This window comes from Mycotypha africana, assembly GCF_025528875.1.
Source record: "Mycotypha africana strain NRRL 2978 chromosome Unknown BDF20scaffold_4, whole genome shotgun sequence".
NCBI classification, from domain to species: Eukaryota; Fungi; Mucoromycota; class Mucoromycetes; order Mucorales; family Mycotyphaceae; genus Mycotypha; species Mycotypha africana.
This window is the reverse complement of record NW_026515728.1, coordinates 2,288,895-2,304,902: the sequence shown is the minus strand read 5'-3', so window position 1 is coordinate 2,304,902 and position 16,008 is coordinate 2,288,895. Positions and strand designations below refer to the sequence as shown.

The 16,008-nt window shown below is 36.1% G+C and overlaps 5 protein-coding genes across 5 annotated transcripts; all 5 read right to left on the bottom strand.

Annotated features, from left to right (window-relative positions):
• Positions 1 to 668: 668 nt before the first annotated feature.
• Positions 669 to 1,497, bottom strand: BDF20DRAFT_867265 (uncharacterized protein). Its single transcript, XM_053080885.1, has one exon. It carries the CDS (start codon positions 1,312 to 1,314, stop codon positions 1,006 to 1,008), a length of 309 nt encoding a protein of 102 aa, XP_052937716.1. The 5' UTR covers positions 1,315 to 1,497; the 3' UTR covers positions 669 to 1,005.
• Positions 1,498 to 6,921: 5,424 nt separating this feature from the next.
• Positions 6,922 to 8,450, bottom strand: BDF20DRAFT_476916 (uncharacterized protein). The gene has a single exon (XM_053075540.1). It carries the CDS (start codon positions 8,189 to 8,191, stop codon positions 7,142 to 7,144), a length of 1,050 nt encoding a protein of 349 aa, XP_052937715.1. The 5' UTR covers positions 8,192 to 8,450; the 3' UTR covers positions 6,922 to 7,141.
• A 1,116-nt stretch (positions 8,451 to 9,566) lies between these two features.
• Positions 9,567 to 10,475, bottom strand: BDF20DRAFT_807522 (uncharacterized protein; the record flags this gene model as incomplete). The annotated part of the gene is made up of 3 exons (XM_053076549.1): positions 9,567 to 9,834; positions 9,925 to 10,226; positions 10,302 to 10,475. Coding segments are annotated over 3 exons (744 nt in total), but the record flags the coding sequence as incomplete, so codon positions are not given.
• A 1,340-nt stretch (positions 10,476 to 11,815) lies between these two features.
• BDF20DRAFT_867259 (uncharacterized protein) lies at positions 11,816 to 12,835 on the bottom strand. Its single transcript, XM_053080884.1, has 5 exons — positions 12,742 to 12,835; positions 12,643 to 12,672; positions 12,523 to 12,582; positions 12,306 to 12,442; positions 11,816 to 12,232 (listed from the first exon to the last, which is right to left on the bottom strand). Exons 1-5 carry the CDS (start codon positions 12,776 to 12,778, stop codon positions 12,041 to 12,043), a joined length of 456 nt encoding a protein of 151 aa, XP_052937713.1. The 5' UTR covers positions 12,779 to 12,835; the 3' UTR covers positions 11,816 to 12,040.
• Positions 12,836 to 13,016: 181 nt separating this feature from the next.
• BDF20DRAFT_835104 (mitochondrial biogenesis AIM24-domain-containing protein) lies at positions 13,017 to 14,774 on the bottom strand (the record flags this gene model as incomplete). The annotated part of the gene is made up of 8 exons (XM_053078810.1): positions 13,017 to 13,242; positions 13,330 to 13,406; positions 13,485 to 13,799; positions 13,876 to 14,043; positions 14,122 to 14,268; positions 14,341 to 14,360; positions 14,464 to 14,520; positions 14,594 to 14,774. The coding sequence occupies 8 exons, from the start codon at positions 14,772 to 14,774 to the stop codon at positions 13,017 to 13,019; spliced, it is 1,191 nt and encodes a 396-aa protein (XP_052937712.1).
• Between the last annotated feature and the right edge of the window lie 1,234 nt (positions 14,775 to 16,008).

The window sequence follows — 16,008 nt, the reverse complement described above, 5'->3', positions numbered from 1 at the left end:
TATTAGCATTATCATCCGTAGCTAGACCACGCCGCATTTCCGCAACATGCCCTACGCTACACATATGGTTCTCAAGCCCGAAAGCTTTATTCGTACTCATCTCGTACAATCAAAGCACAGTAGTATCGTTTCCAGCATGGATTCTGACTTAGAGGCGTTCATGTGTGACTGTGTTTGCGGCGGCTTTTGTGCTGTGGAAGAAAAATTTTTTTATTGTTTGATTTATTGTGAAGAGAAGATGGGTTAGTTGGCTGTTGTTTGTTGTGATGGCCGGTGTTCAAATCCTTTTGTAATTTTTTTTTATATGCAGAATGTAGACGTTTCTATTAAGTATTGTTGTTTGATTAGGTTTTTTTTTCTTATATATCTTTATAGCTAGCTTTGCAATGTTTTGTTGGTAAACAAGTCGAGCAGGTTGTTGAAGAGCGACTGCATCCTCTTTATTAAGAAACTACATTATTTTAATGATTTATTTGTATTTAAAGACATATATGAATTGTTCAACTTCTGAAGAATGGTTTATTACTTCAAACTTGTTTAGTGAACGACAATAAGAGTCAAGTCTCTTAAACTAATGAAATAGCTTGTAATATTGGTAAACATTTTGATTAAAATGTTGATATCAATTACTAGTTATTGAAATGTCATGGTTGAACTTTAAGCATGCCATTGGATAACTACTCTTGCAACTTTACTGTTTATGTGATGCAGACTATTTTGAAAGTAATGAACGATATTTACATAATGTATAATTCTCTCTATAGAACTATATTGATTGCACCAGACATGTTTATAAAAAAGCTATTACAAAGATGAGAAAGAAGGAATAGTTTTTTAAAGAAAAAAGGTGCAATTGCTGCTTTATCTTGAATGCGTTTCAGAATAATTACAAAATGACTCTGCTTCAACAGAAATGAAGAACAATGATGGGAACCGGTTACTAAGTAGCTAGGATAATGTTTACTTTACTATGTATAGTTTTCTGAAAGACATTTTCAATAACTTTCAAAATGAAACTGGATTAAGTTTCGTGATACCTTTCGATAAATATCGGGAGAAATTCAAATTGAAAATGAACTGTAAGCAGTCGCCAATAAAAAATGAAAATAACTGTAACCAAAACCGCGACACCTTTCTACTAAAAGAAGACTGTAACCATAGAAAAATACTGTAACCACGCAAACAAACTGTAACCACGTAAACAAACTGTAACCAATTTTTCTGCCTAATTTCTTTCCTTAACGTAACGGGAACGCCGCGAGAATTCTCAGGGTCCTCTTCACGCGTTCTGCGAGTAAATTTTTTAAAGCTCATGAACACTGCCCAACACTTCTCAGCTAATTACATCGACCATCTTCCGCAGAAGATGCCTTTCGCCTTCTCAAAAGCCATTTTGCAATTGACCCACGCACTTTGCTGGACGCGTCTGCCAACTTCCTGCCAACCTCTCTGCACACTGGCAGCATCGCCGCCAACATGCCAATACATGCCAATACAAAGGCTTTACAAAGGCAAAAAAGGAAAAAAAGACGAAACCACGGAAAAAAAGGGTCGGATTTTTTCGTCCCTTTTTATACCTTTTGCCTCCTTCGTGCCCGTGACGCTGAAATACTTAACGAAATTTTGCTCTTCTTTCTTTCCCTTGAGACTGTAAGTTACTTGCTCACTTGTGTGAAAATAAATTTTTTTTTTTCTGTGACACCGTTTTTTATCCCTGTCACTTTTCAATCGCAACTCCTGCTCTTAATTTTTTATAATTTGGGCTTCTATCCATATTTTCATCAGATACAATCATTAACCATTACCCTGCCGGTTATAATTTTATGGAAAATCAACATTCATTTCATGTGATATGTCCAGATTCTTAACTGCTTTATTTTAGTTGAAATGCTTTTGCGCTCCCAGTGATAATAATCAACACTTCATTATGAACAGTAAACCCATCAGTGCAGTACAATTTTTTGAATACCCATCAGAACTTATCCATTAGTAAAATCAGCAAAACTTGTATTACCAAGCTCTGCTGTCTTTATTCAATAACAATCCAAATTCTGTGAATGCCCAATTGAATAGTTTAATACAAAATTTATGGCCACTCGAAGCCTGCAAATGACAAGTAGCAACTGCTTCAATTATTATATTTTACTTCATTCTTAATGTATCGATTCGACGATTATGCCTTCAGATAACAATCCATTTACAAAGGTAGTTTTCTGCTTGCATCATTTAGCAAAAGTACTAGTGTTGAACATCAAAAATACGATTTTGATACTCTCCAGTCAAACAATATGCAGCGTCCAGATATACTTCCATAATTCTAGTTGCCTAGTAAATTGACGAGGGGCACTTTCATCCTTACACAGTTTTTCTAGCTCTTGTTGAACATGAGCAAAAATATGATTTTGAGACTCGCTGGTTAAACATTTTGAAGCGTCTAAATTTGCTTCGCATAACTCTAGTTGACGCGTAAATTAACGGGAGGCATTTCTACCGTAACGCCGTCTTAAGTCAACTTTTTGCCGTCCCACTATAAGTATAGCATGTTGTTCAGCCGAGGTTTTCAAGCTATCGAGCGAGAAGTTTTTGCTATATGCATACGGTGCCGACGGCCACGAATGACGGAAATAAATTCACGAACAGACTGAAGTGCTACATCAAACCAATTATAGAATGATCACTGTAGAATTAGCTTTATAATCTGACGCACTTTCACTTCGATACCCGCTTGTTACCACTAAATGGTTTTAGTTTCTCTAGCTCAGTTGTATAAATAGTTTAACACCCGTCCTTGCATTTTATAGAGTCACTCTCAGCATTCTGAAAAAAAAAGAGTTTTTTTTTTTGATGATGCTTTCAATTTCATAAGCTTTAACATTGTCTGGATATATCAAAATAAATGTAAAAATAATAATCAGGGAATGATCTTTTAATTCCTTGCGGCATTATCAAGTAGAACTATTTATTCCAAACATAAAGGAGACTACTTGAGTTTACGATGCAAAACGCCTTCAGACGAAAAGTTACGACTTATCTTCCTCTTCTGTAACTTCAACATACTATAGCTGATGGCAATGTATTAATTATCCTTTTGGTGAAAAGGAGCAGGTGTATTCTGATTAACTTTTAGAATATTTTTTTACTTAAATTAATATTAGTTGTTAAGTGTGTATAATCTCTTGTTTTAATGTTGCAAGATTTTAAGCGGTCGGAAATTCGCAAATTTCATCCTACCTTTTTGATACGGATTGGTTGTCGTACCTAAACGAATCCCAGTTGACTCCACTTCGGCTTCCAATGTGATACATGCTCTCTGAGCCACGCTTTATTTTCCTTTTTTGATAATAATAAAATGTTTTCCCTTTCTTCCCTATATCTTTCTAAGCCGCGCATCGTGGACAAACTATGACTGATCCGATTATCAATAATGAACTAAGAACATTTACGAAGCTGAAGTCATCGAATTACTTCGACGAGTTAAAACCGCCGAACAAACCGAAACTCAACAAGCAAGAGAGGAGCGAGAATTACCATTGGAATCACTTCCTCTTTGAACAAAAATACGAAACAACAACATCAATATAATTTCAAACGCTACAAGCGTGACCTTACCAAATACCACCGCAACGAGTGAACTATCGCAGAAGAGATTAATAAATCTTTCATCCCAAAGCTCAAACATTACACTGTGGACACGACTCTAGTCGTTAACGCTCACTACAAAGGAGCAGAAATCAGTAGATTAGACGGAAGAGCAGCAACTGAAATCTTCGAACAACTCTCAGTTCTTAAAGCGGGAGAAATCTCAACAACAGAAGCACTCCAACTCTTGCATGAGGCCATCGAAAGTGCCAGAAGACTCGCGACTCATGCCTGGTGTCGTATTTGAGGGTAGATGATATACAAATAGTAAAGATTATAATTCACTTTATGAAGGATAAAGATGAATTATACAATATTGCAAACCAGAAATAATTAGAAACTACATAAACTCTAATATATGAGTACCGTGAATTAAGTGTTGTGTTTAGTTGACAGCGTCATATGAGATGTGGAGAACTCGTATACGAATTATACAAGATCCTCACACCTCATTACTGCTGAAATAATATAAAGTGAAGTAGGAAACGAATATAGAATAAGTGATGATTCTTATACGAGATTAGCAACCTCGTATAAGGCTGAACAGGTTGTCATTTAGGATATATAGTTTACTTATTTTACTGTAAGACGCTACTATATGACATAGGATATATAGTAGAATGAATATATGGACATGCAGGGTATATTGATTCAACACCAAGGTATAATAGGGTTTAAAGTACTACTCTCTGCCTTCAGCATAAAGAATGATTACAAGATAATAGGTTGTGATCATCGTTTACAATAACTGTTCACTCAACTCAAACACCACGCACGAATACCATTTTCCTAATTAATTCTATTTTCCTGCAAGCAGTGCTACATAATGGTTAGCACGGGAAACTAGGTTAGTTGCATGATCATTAGATCAAGCCATGGATATATTTACAAGTCCATCCGCTCCGGGTAGATGCGTGGACTCCTCAAGGGAGAATTCTATTCTTTTACGGTTCAGAAAACGTACGTCTTCTTTGAGTAGAATAACTCAGCTGTTAGTTTCTAGGTTCCGCATGGAATTAAGAAATCTACCGCGACTTCGCCCGTTTTCGAAGTTGGAGCATTACTGTTTTCAATATTTTCTGCCTTAGGTATCATTTCTTTCCTCTCTTTGCTTTTTTGTTTGCTGGGTTTGTCTTTATAAAAATGCTTATTTGCTATAGCATTATCATTGAGTAATTCAATTATGGCTTATCAACTTCAGAAAATCGTTGATATTGTAAATTCATGTAGCCAGTAAAATAGATCGACATGACAACATTCGGATCTGATATCAAGGTTGCTCTATCTGAGGGAAACACAAAGGCAATTCCTTAATTACTATCTTCAAGCAGTACATGAGGAATCTATTGCAATGGTCTACCAGAAATGAATGTTAAACTTATGGACTTAAGCTGATCATTATTATTTAATGTTGAACTGAAGAACCTATAAGAATATAGTTGTTATCGTTTCATTGAGAGCATCTGTTTGGTTTTTTTTTGTTCTTATTAATTGGGTATTAAACCAAATTTAGACAATTTGGTAAGTACTTTTCAAAGGTAGGACGTAACTTCTTTCCCCTTCCACTATGTGAGGAACATCATTTATGATTCTTCCTTCTCCATGCTCACTGTAGCTATCTAGAATCTTCTTTATGCGATGAAACAGTCGCAGATAGAAATGAGTAGGGCCTGTGGCATTCACTGATTATAACTATAGAATTAAGAGTAAAGAATAACACAGGAGAAAATAAACACCAAAGCTTAAGGAAATCAAACCATCGTATTTATTTCTCTGTCAAAAACAAACTAAAGACAAATACAAGCAAACTAAAATTACTGCTATTAATGAAGAGTTATACTGTTTGCTGTCTATGAATTGTGTGTATCAAGATCTATAGCTGACACTGATGTATTATGATCAGATTATACTCACTGAGTCAGAGGTTTCCGTGAAAGAATAGGTCTTCCCTTTAAGTGAATAATTACTCGTTTATTCCAGAGCGAATTGTTTTGTAATGTGCTATCCTGGCAGATCCAGGGTTCCCATGCAACTATATCTATAATCCAATATCTATCGGCCACCAGTTGTTAGCTCAGCTATAGTGGAATGATCGTAGATGTTAGCTAGGAAGAGATATTCGTGCGTGGTGTCCTTTAATTGCGCGAACAGTTGTTGTGTCATTAAAGAGAGATTGAGCCTTTTATCTCCAAACATACTTTATTTCGGGAACGGGAAGCTACTTTGTTCTGATTGTTTAATCAATATATCCTACAATTACATATATCAATCCTGCTATATTCCTAAACCTCATATAGCCATAGATAATCTAAGTAAAATATATTTCATAAAATTAAACCTCTTTTACTCTTTTGTGAAGTAGCTAATCTCTCATAGAATTATCCTTAATCCATATTCTTTTCTTATTTAATTATTATCTGCTGTATATTTAATCTAAGGTTCAAATGTATGCAATCGAGCACACCGCTTACCAAATGTGAACGAAGATATGGGCAGTGCTCCTGTGTCAGATCAAGTTTTATTTTCATATTTCATTGGACGTTGTGGGTGCTTTACTTATGTAACTTAATTACCATCGTGCCTCAAATACGACAGAACCATCATATCACAGTACTTCTATGCATAGACTTCTACCATCAATGTCTAATAGACATAAAGGCCCTGTTATCATCTGAGTTCTTTTAAACAAAACAAATATATATTAACCATCCACACGGCTAACATTATTTATAAAAGCATCAAGGGTTAATTCAAAAAGTAATTAACATGCTTACAATGATGCTGCTAGGTAAAAAGACAAAGATAATAGATAAAAAATGGTCAAACGGTGCACTTTATGAAAGCTTCGCCTTAAAATTGTTGTGCTTAATGTCTATTTCTTTTCTGCACACAATATAATAATGTTGTGCTTCCATTGGCTGTAACATATACTTAAAAGGTATTGAATGGGCATTGAATGCATTAAAAAATTTAAGCTTCAATAATAACTGATTGCCTCTTTTTAACAGTGTTGGGATGAATAACAATTATAATAATTGTTTTTTAGTAATGTCCCGCTGACGTTTATTTTTTATCAGTCATACTCATTACTAACGAAATAAGTGCCGGATTTTGACATCGTACCTTATAAATGCAATTATGAAGGAATCAGCAGGACTGTATTGATTCGAGTATCACTAGAATACGTTGACTTACTAGGCTACTCATAAAAGTACATATGCTTTTTTATTTGTCCTTTCTTGATTATGAGCAGACATCTTCTTAATTCAAGCTTTGAACTACCTCTCATTAACTTTTACTGATAATACTGTTGACTATAGTTGAAAGCCTCTCGAACCAGCGACGTCTTTTACCAAAGATGTATTGATTTATTCGTCGTAGAAAAGAAATAATAACAAGGATTTGTCTATGTTTGTTTAACAGCTAATTACATACCATCAAAGACTCCTTTGCCAAAGATAAGAAATTTTATGCTATTGTAGGCAGTCAAACATATGCATTTTTAACAACTTTGTATGGCTTGTCTTACAGGTAGTTGTCGTCGGCGTACTGGTAATTGTATCTGCTGATTCTCCTGTTCTTGTTGTAATGATTCAATATGCAAACTGTTGACATGGCTATATTTTCTATTTATATAATCTAGCCAAAAGGCCTTATTGTCATTGTCATTTGTCCTGAGGAAGCCTCCGTCTATGATTTCCAGAGTTTGCAAACTAGGTGGCGCTGGTCGCACCTGTTCTAAGGAAACGTCTCTTACTATTTTAGTTGTTATAGGGCATAAAATTACGTCAACTAGTCTTAATCTTCTCAATTGGGGACATTGCAGATGTATCAACTCTAGTTCTTCAGGGGCCAAAAAAACATTTTCCAAAGATAGTGTTTGCAACAGCGGCGCATTATTCAGCCCCTTCTTCAGAAGGTTCAACTTCCCGTTTACTCGATCGTTTGAATTACCAAATCGTAAATAAAGTATTTTGAGGCTAACAGTGGAGTTGTCATTGTTAGAAGGTAAGAGTAATGCATTAGTGATAGTTGTCCCATTGATCTCAACCAAACTCTTTAACGTTGTTCTCCAATGACAGGGATCGTTGATAAAATTGGCCTTAACAAGTTCTAATTCCTTCTGTTGCCGAATGTATTTATGATCTGGTAGAAAAGCATTTTGCGCATTGTCTGATAGAGCTAGATCATCTATCATGAATCGCTCGACAAAGGGAAAAAGTATGGGAAGTTCGCCCAGCATTGAAGGTGTAACGTGTCCTTTTTGTACAATCAATGTGCGAACTTGCTGTCCTGCAGTTATGGTCAAATCAGCATCAACTATAATACCATTGCTACCTGCTTCTTCTTGTTTGGTTTTAAATTTCAAGTATTTATGTAAGGCGTTGAATTCAAATGACCCTCTTGTATGTACACGTTTCAAAAGATAGCAACTCCATTTGCTAAACCAGTGTTTGCAAACTAACTGACACTGAAATACATCGTAATGAAATAGGTACATTGCTATTCCTTGAATGAGTTCTTGAGGCATTAAAGAAATAGTATCCATCATTTATCGAGTTGGCGAAGACAAATTAAGAAAGAGCAATGGAACAAAAAGAATTAAGAAAAAAACTGAGGCGATCTATTGAACCAAAAGAAAAACTGTGATAAATGCAATTGTTGCTGTAGCTTCTCATTGGGGAAAATACATTGATGTGAGTGGCCGTAAGCAGGTTTAAATCATAAAGTAGCTAAAATAGACACCCACGATCACATAGTTTACCACATTGTCAAATGAAAACAGGGAAGACACAATTCATTGATTTGTAAATACAAATTGACTTTTCTTTGCATAAATTACACTTTATCCTATGAGAAAAGAGAAACCATACTTGGAGATCAATAGGTTAGTGGCAGAACATTGCTCCAACGGTCAAATGATCCGTGATGTTGACACAATTAAACAGCCTATTGCTAACATTGGATATAGATTACTGCGGTATACTCGAGTTTATCGATGCTGCCGTGGTCATTATTCGTTTTCTTTTAACATAATCGCTGATGAGAATTCCCCACTAATATATAAATTTAGGAAAACACAATTTTTGTACGAATCTCCTGATATATATTCCTTTCCTTATAGTCAGCTAAAAAGTGAATCATAAGAGACTTTTAGTAGTGCGAGAATCACTTCTTCCCTTCTTTCTCTATTTACCTTCTGTTTGAGCTGTTCGAGTGGTAGAAACAGTAGATTGGCTATCTTCTACAGACGATAAATTATGTAAACGGGCATTTTCCTCATCATTTCGTACAGAAACTTCTCCATGAACGTCAATACAAGCATTGCTTGATGACTGTGAACAGGCTGCTGACCATAACAAATATGAAGCCTCTATGGGTAATCCACCAAATCGTCCTGGTGTTAATAGCGAAAATTGGCTTTGTTGTTGTGTTGGCTGCGTCGTTATTGTTAGTGGAGTTACCAATCTTGCTGAATTAGCGGTAATAGTGGATGTAGGTCTGGGCAAAATAACCCGGTATGAAGGAAATTTATGATTTGCGTCTGTAAACGCTGTCGTTGATTGAGAAGAGAAAGGGATTGAAAAAGTTGCCTGGCTATCACTCGTTTTCTGCTCTTCTGTCACTTCGTCTAAACTCTGCGGACATGTTGGTAATATGGAAGGCTGATTTTCGGTATAGATCTCAAAAGACCATCCACTGCTGGGTGCACGATCAACATCTATTTCCTCGATATCGCGCAGAATGCTTGACAGAGACGATGGGAATTGCGTTATTGAATTAGAAGGATTGTTTGACTTTTCAGTACTTTTTGTTGTTGCATTAACGAAATTGTCTTTAATATGTTTTTGCCTTTTGTCAGAAGTTTCCGTTTCTTTTCCTACGAAAGGTGGCACAGGTGATATTATCGACAATGGAGAAGACACTTGGGTAACCAACATCCATTCAACGTTGTCCGATTGCGCAGATGAAATACTGACAGAATCTGGAGATAGCCGAAATTTAGGACTGTGGACCAATACATAAAGAACGCCTTCCTTGCTTACTGCCTCCTTATCGACATAGTGACTCTCATCACTGGTGATTTTATTCATGATATCAAGTGTACTCATTCTGTTAATCTTTCTGTTATCCTCAAAAAGCTTCTCAATTGCTGTTTCCAATCCTTTATGGACATCAACTGTGATATAATTGCTATTCGAAGCTGTTGCTGCGAGATCAAAGGCGCTACTATTGCCGCTCATACCACTGCTACTACTTGCTATAGAAACAACGCTGTCGTACCGATTCTGGCCAAGTCGATTTTGCTCATTATCTATTAAAACTCTTCTACTCGGTCTTATGAATGAATTGGGTATAATGAACACGAAACGTGTATTACTGATCTCAATCAAAGTTCCTGTTTTTAAAATGATCGGTTTGTCTCCTGGCCTTTTTGGGACATGGTTCACTTTAATACCGTTTCGTCCATGAACGTATAGTTCCCAGCAATCCCGCCGGTTACTGAATCGAAACTCACAATGCCTCCGTGATATCGCTTTGCAGTCAGGAAAATCAATATGAACAACGTTGCATTTTTGCCTTTTCTTCGTCAAATGCCGCTTATCTTTGATTGATATTTCTCGTTGAGTTTGGTCCTGTTGCAATTGTCGGGTATGAACTTCTGATCGCCCAACTATAACAATCGGTATACTCAAATAGCTTGTCCAGTCCGACCCAGCTAAACGAGGATATAGATGTGCGCTCTCAGGTGGAATCGTTGGTGTATTAACCTCAACCTTATTGGATGTTTCTGTCAGAAGGTGCAGGCCATTGGATATTTCAGAATTATTGAACTAGACTCAAGCAACCGCAAAACTTTTAGCATTAAGCATTAAGTCATACAATGTCTTTTGAGAATTACCGAAGGACATCGCTGTTGTATCATAAAATAAAATGTGAAGGAGAGCGGACGAAAGGTGTTTCGTCAGTAATACCGTTTCTTAAAGTTTTTTCACTTTGCACACCATACAAATACGGAAAAATTGCCCTCAAATTTCTTTTCTTACAGTGTTTCTTTGGCTCTTTAATTTACTGTTTTCAGCGCAGACTTGCTCTCCGTAATCTACTCGCGGCAGTCTAAACCAGTGTCACGCTCACCTGTCTTTTTAACCTTATGGTTTCTCTTCTTCACCTTGGCTAGATAATACGGATGATGCCTACACTGCTGATATTGCTATAATCTCGTAACCACAACCTTAAACGGACATCTTCTGCGCTAAAGCGCGCGTTTTCGCTGCTCATAAGTCACTGAGAAGAGTTAGGTTTTGAGGTTAAAACCTTGGCTATTGTATTAGGCATTTGCAAAACTGCCTATCATTTGATCGGTTTCTCTTTAAAGTACTACTGGGATAATCAAAATTAGATGCAAGAATAGCGAATCCAGGTTGTAGGCAATAAGCGTACAGACCGATGAACTACAAATTTAGTGCAACAAAGGTAATAAGAATAGAAGAATTGATCTCCTTGACAAACAAATCTGGGAATGGTAATTCTGGACCTTCTCAATTTTTTGAACGTATGAAATATGCACATTGAAACGGAAGAAACCAACAGCCCTCAAACAATGATTATGCTGACATCTGCTCGGTATATTTGCTTGCAAGAGAAAATAAATATTGTAAAGTATATAATCGTAGGGTACTAAAGCATAGAGGTTAGAGTATTTAACTCAGTTCAATGTGTTATAAGGAATATTTCTCAGCAATTATACTACTTTAATGTATTGAAATCTGACTGTGTATAGTACGTTTATAGAAGATATCCTTAATTTATTGATCTTCAATAACGATAGAAGTTGCTATACATATTGCGCACTTATACTCTAGACAAATAAAGAAGCAATTATTTTTCTCCTTTCTCACAGTAGTGGAAATACTGCTTATTAACTGAGTATTACTTTCCATGACAAATAGCTTATGGCTACGGAAACTTGGTTATCCTTCATTCGCTATGGTGAACAATAACAAATAGCATACAGTGCAATTTATATCCGTACAACTTCCATGGAATAGACTTTCAAGCTTTTAAAATACCTTTGCATATCCACTAGTATTGATGAGGTCGACTATCGCTTTTGCTTCAATTAAAGAAATTAATTTGTTGAGAGCTGTGATAATCATATATTCGAATATGACCAGATGATAAAGTTTGAAGGACAGAAAAATGAAGCTAATAAACATTTTGACTCAATCGATACAGATTGGCTTTATTACATCTACCACACGGTGACATTTTGGCTGGTTATTTAAAAAGTAATGGGTAATGCTTTTTGGGATTCTGCTTATATGTATTGCGGAAAGTTTTGTAAATTTTGCCACAAATTTGGATCGCTTATGCTTTAAATATTGCTAATTAAGTTTTATCTTCTGGGACTTAAGCTTCTATCATGTCTACGATCACGTCTGTCACGGTCATCTTTGTGGGCTGGTGGCTGTCCTTTAACAAATGCATAATCAACTGTGATAACTTTGTCCAAAAATTCTGTTCCATCTGCATCCATAACAGCTGACTCTGCTTCGTTACGAGCTTCGTATTCGATAAATGCGTAACCCTAGGTAGATTCGTTGATTATTCAGTTTGATATTGCTGGCAATTCTTAAGAATAACAAACGGATTCGCCTTACCTTCACGTAACCTGTTTGTCTATCCAAATTTAGATGAACATTTTTAACAGTGCCATATTCCATAAACCTATCAACCAATGCTTCTTCGTCTGTTTCTTCGTTCAGATTTCGAACTACAATAATCCATCCTTCAATCGCTATTGAACAACAAATTAAAATAAAAAAGTGACCTTAATTAAAAAATTCGATGGAGAAATAAAAAATATCCTGTGTTTACAGCGAACGGGTTGTAACTCCTCTGGTTTGTTGTTTCCTTTATCTAATCGTCGGGTTGAGCCTAGATGAAATTGTAAATAACGTGGCTATGAAACAGAATAACATTTGTCTTCAAATTTACCAGACGCTCCTCTGCCCCTCATATGTATGTCTGTAGCAAGCGGAAGAAAAGTTAAGAAGCGTTTCCTCATCATGACTGTGTAAGAATGATTGGGCTAACCTTCATCAATATGCATTCTTTCAGGTGATCTGGACATCGTGAAAATCTATCTTATTTTTCAACAGTAAAAGGCAAGAACAACCTTAGTTTTGCAGGAAGGATGGGTTGGTCTGAGTCAAATTGTTCCTGCTATAAATTTGAGGTAGTCACAACAATCATTGAGATTTATGTACTACAATATCATACTATCAGAAATAAGGTAATTCTACAACTTTTAGCTAAATCGAAGAAGCAATTCATATTAAAGCATTATTAGAATGCTTTCTAATGTATTTTTATTCATTTTTCACATTTGTTGTAAATGTAACTGAGCCTTGAGGACCAATTTCAGCTATATAAGATGGATGACCATCTGTCGACTTTTGAGCATATTCACGGTGCTTTTTTTTGATTAAAGACTCATTTTCTATAACATCAACGGGAGCAGAAGGGAATATGTCTGCTGTAAATTGTTCGGGCTTTTGTAAGACGGAATCCGTCATAGCAGCCAAAGCATTGGTTCTATGAAATACAAGAGGGGTTGTTGTAAGTTTTGTACAGAGCTCAAACATTTAACTACTTCAGTTGCTAACGAGAAATGTCACTTACAATCGAGATCTTTCAAAGCGTGGTTGCAGACGAGATGCTATATAGAAGTCGCCTGGCCCTTTCAACTTTACAAAATCCTACAGTCGAACAAAGCAATACTCTATTAGTTTTAAATAGGTTCACAACCAAAACTCTGATTTTTTAACAACACATACAGGTGTTCCGAGTAAGAAATTGCGAACTGCTCTTGAAAAATTGTATAAATATTGAAGTTTGGGTTGAAGAGATGGGCTGTCGACGATATGTCGGAAAAAGTCGTATTGTCGTAATGGTGAACGAGGAGACGGTATAATTGTCTTCTTAGAATGTAATTGAGTAGGATTTGTACGCTTATCCCACATAATCAGATTGAGAGGGTTTGCTTGATATTCTTCGCCAGCAGCGAGGGTTATGCGATAAATACCACCGTAGTGACTTATTGCGAGAGTGCCGGGTCCACTGACAGTATGAATCAGTTTATTCGTTATGCCCTATCGTTTCATAACATAATTAACAACTTCATTATCAAGAGTTGTATAATTTTTGAGGTGATGTTCGCCAACTTACGGTTTCTTTCATATTGAGTCCTAAATCAAGTGATACCTTCTCAGTTTTTGCCAGAAATGCGTTCCTTCTCAGCATGTATTTTGCACTATTTTTCAATTGAATCACTGTGATTTCTCCAAGTTGTTGTGGAGCCAATAGTAAATCACCTGGTGCATCTTCGGTAGTATGCTATTTTCAAGTGATATACTTCACTTTAAATGATCTACCATTTTACTTTGTTGACGGAAGCTAACTTTTTTTGCATACCTTCTGAAAAAAAATCCTATCGCCCAGTGCCTTCTTGCTGACAGATTTCAGCATACTTTTATTGTCAAGGGACAATTTCGTTTTGATTTTCACTGAAGCAGCTAGTGCTGAACCTGCAGCTGTTGTAATTGACGCATTCGGCGGCAACTAATAGAAGGATGAAGCTAAGCTTAACAATCAGTTGTTTAAAATCCAACTATAAAAAGGAGTTCGTCAAACCTTGACTAACAATGCAGAGCCTATAATTGAAAACATTTACAGCGATACAAAGTTCTAAGATTGTTAGACTTATCCTTAACATACGTTCAGTCTCCAACGCTCATGATTTTTTTACTACTTTACCGACTCCAGCGGAAACAACCTCAAAGATAGGCTCACTTTCGATTTTCATATCAATATCTATTTGAATAAATTTGCAAAAGTAAGTACACTGACAGTTATCAACTGCAGCCATTCGTTCTATAAATCTTACCACTTCCTACTTTTGAAATGGTGTCTGAAGGACCGTTTACTGTATGCTCGAAAGATTTTAAGGAACGATCTACGGTGTCGACAGTTTCTTTCCTTTGTACTTTGTTGAAAACAAGCCCAACATATTCCCTACGTTGAGCCCACTGTATCATAGGCAAAGCGCGTTTATACATTATTGTCATTGCGGGAAGAAAGTTCAATATGTAAGAAATATTGCAGGCTTCTCTAGCTGTTTGGCTTCCGTTAGTGTGGGGGAATTAAAAAGAAACAGAAAAACCTCAGCGAATCAAACCCAGGGTTGAAGATCAGGTTTTATTTTTCCTGTTCGCGCTTTTCTTTAGATTTTCAGTGTTTTTCTATCTTTGCCTAAACTTAGTCGCTTTTAATAGATATATTGAAATGGCAGTCAACGTAAGGTTGATCGACAAATCTGATAAACTAGACGTTGAAAAAAAATAGCGTTAATATTTTATCGTTAGCGACAACTACAAAATAAAGTCAAACAACTGATGGACTTCACCCTTTTGAGGTATAATATTTGAAAGTTGTGTGAAACGCTGAGGCTGTCCAATTCTGATAATGAGTTTCAACTTCCTATCTCAGTGAAAAGGATAGCTTTAAACTATTACAAAAGTATAATTGGAATGTCAACGCAGCACTGAATTCTGTGTATGAACAACATCAGCAACGTTCTATACCCAAAATGACCAAAGCCAATAAACAACAAATAAAAGCTATGTTTAACAATTATAAAGGTTGGCAACTCTTAAACCAAATTGAGAAAACATTTTAGAAGGGTATCCTTATAACATTGATGTTTGCTCGAGTAGACGATCAACAAAGCAATACGATAAGTATCGATGGTACAATGGCGCTTTGTAATGATCTGGGGATCGAACCTACACAACTGGAATTTTTGTTACTTTCCCAACAATTGGGATCCGAAAAGATGGGTGAATTTACTGAAGAAGCCTTCGTTAAAGGTTGCTCTGAAATTGAGGCAGATTCTATAGAAAAATTGAAAAATGCTATAAACACAACTTTACTAGAAAGGTATCAAACAGAGCAAGGATTTTCCAAAGTATACAATTATGCATTCATCATTGGCAGACAAACTGGGCAAAAAAATTTATGTAAAGTTCATTTACTATCAAATAAGTCTTGAACAAACTGTTGATAGTACTGGCGCTAACACTAGGACTTAAAAATACTTTTAGCATTAGAAGCAGCGATAGAACTATGGCGATTACTATTATCAGGGAAATATAAATTGCTGGATAATTGGATACAATTCTTACAGGTATGAACGGTCAAAATAGCTGTTAGTCGATGTTGTGTTATTTGTATTAACGCTTTCTGCCTCTTCAAAAGGAGAAGCACAATAAAGCAATTTCCCGTGATACATGGGCTTTAGTA

What these genes read in the sequence shown, in the direction of transcription:
- BDF20DRAFT_476916 (XM_053075540.1), bottom strand. Translation starts at nt 8,191, where the DNA reads ATGATGGATACTATTTCTTTAATGCCTCAAGAACTCATTCAAGGAATA.
- BDF20DRAFT_867259 (XM_053080884.1), bottom strand. Translation starts at nt 12,778, where the DNA reads ATGTCCAGATCACCTGAAAGAATGCATATTGATGAAG. An exon ending in AAGAATGCATATTGATGAAG is followed by an intron (nt 12,673 to 12,741) that starts GTTAGCCCAATC and finishes CGCTTGCTACAG; the next exon opens with ACATACATATGAGGGGCAGA. An exon ending in GACAAACAGGTTACGTGAAG is followed by an intron (nt 12,233 to 12,305) that starts GTAAGGCGAATC and finishes GAATCTACCTAG; the next exon opens with GGTTACGCATTTATCGAATA.
- BDF20DRAFT_867265 (XM_053080885.1), bottom strand. Translation starts at nt 1,314, where the DNA reads ATGAGCTTTAAAAAATTTACTCGCAGAACGCGTGAAGAGGACCCTGAG.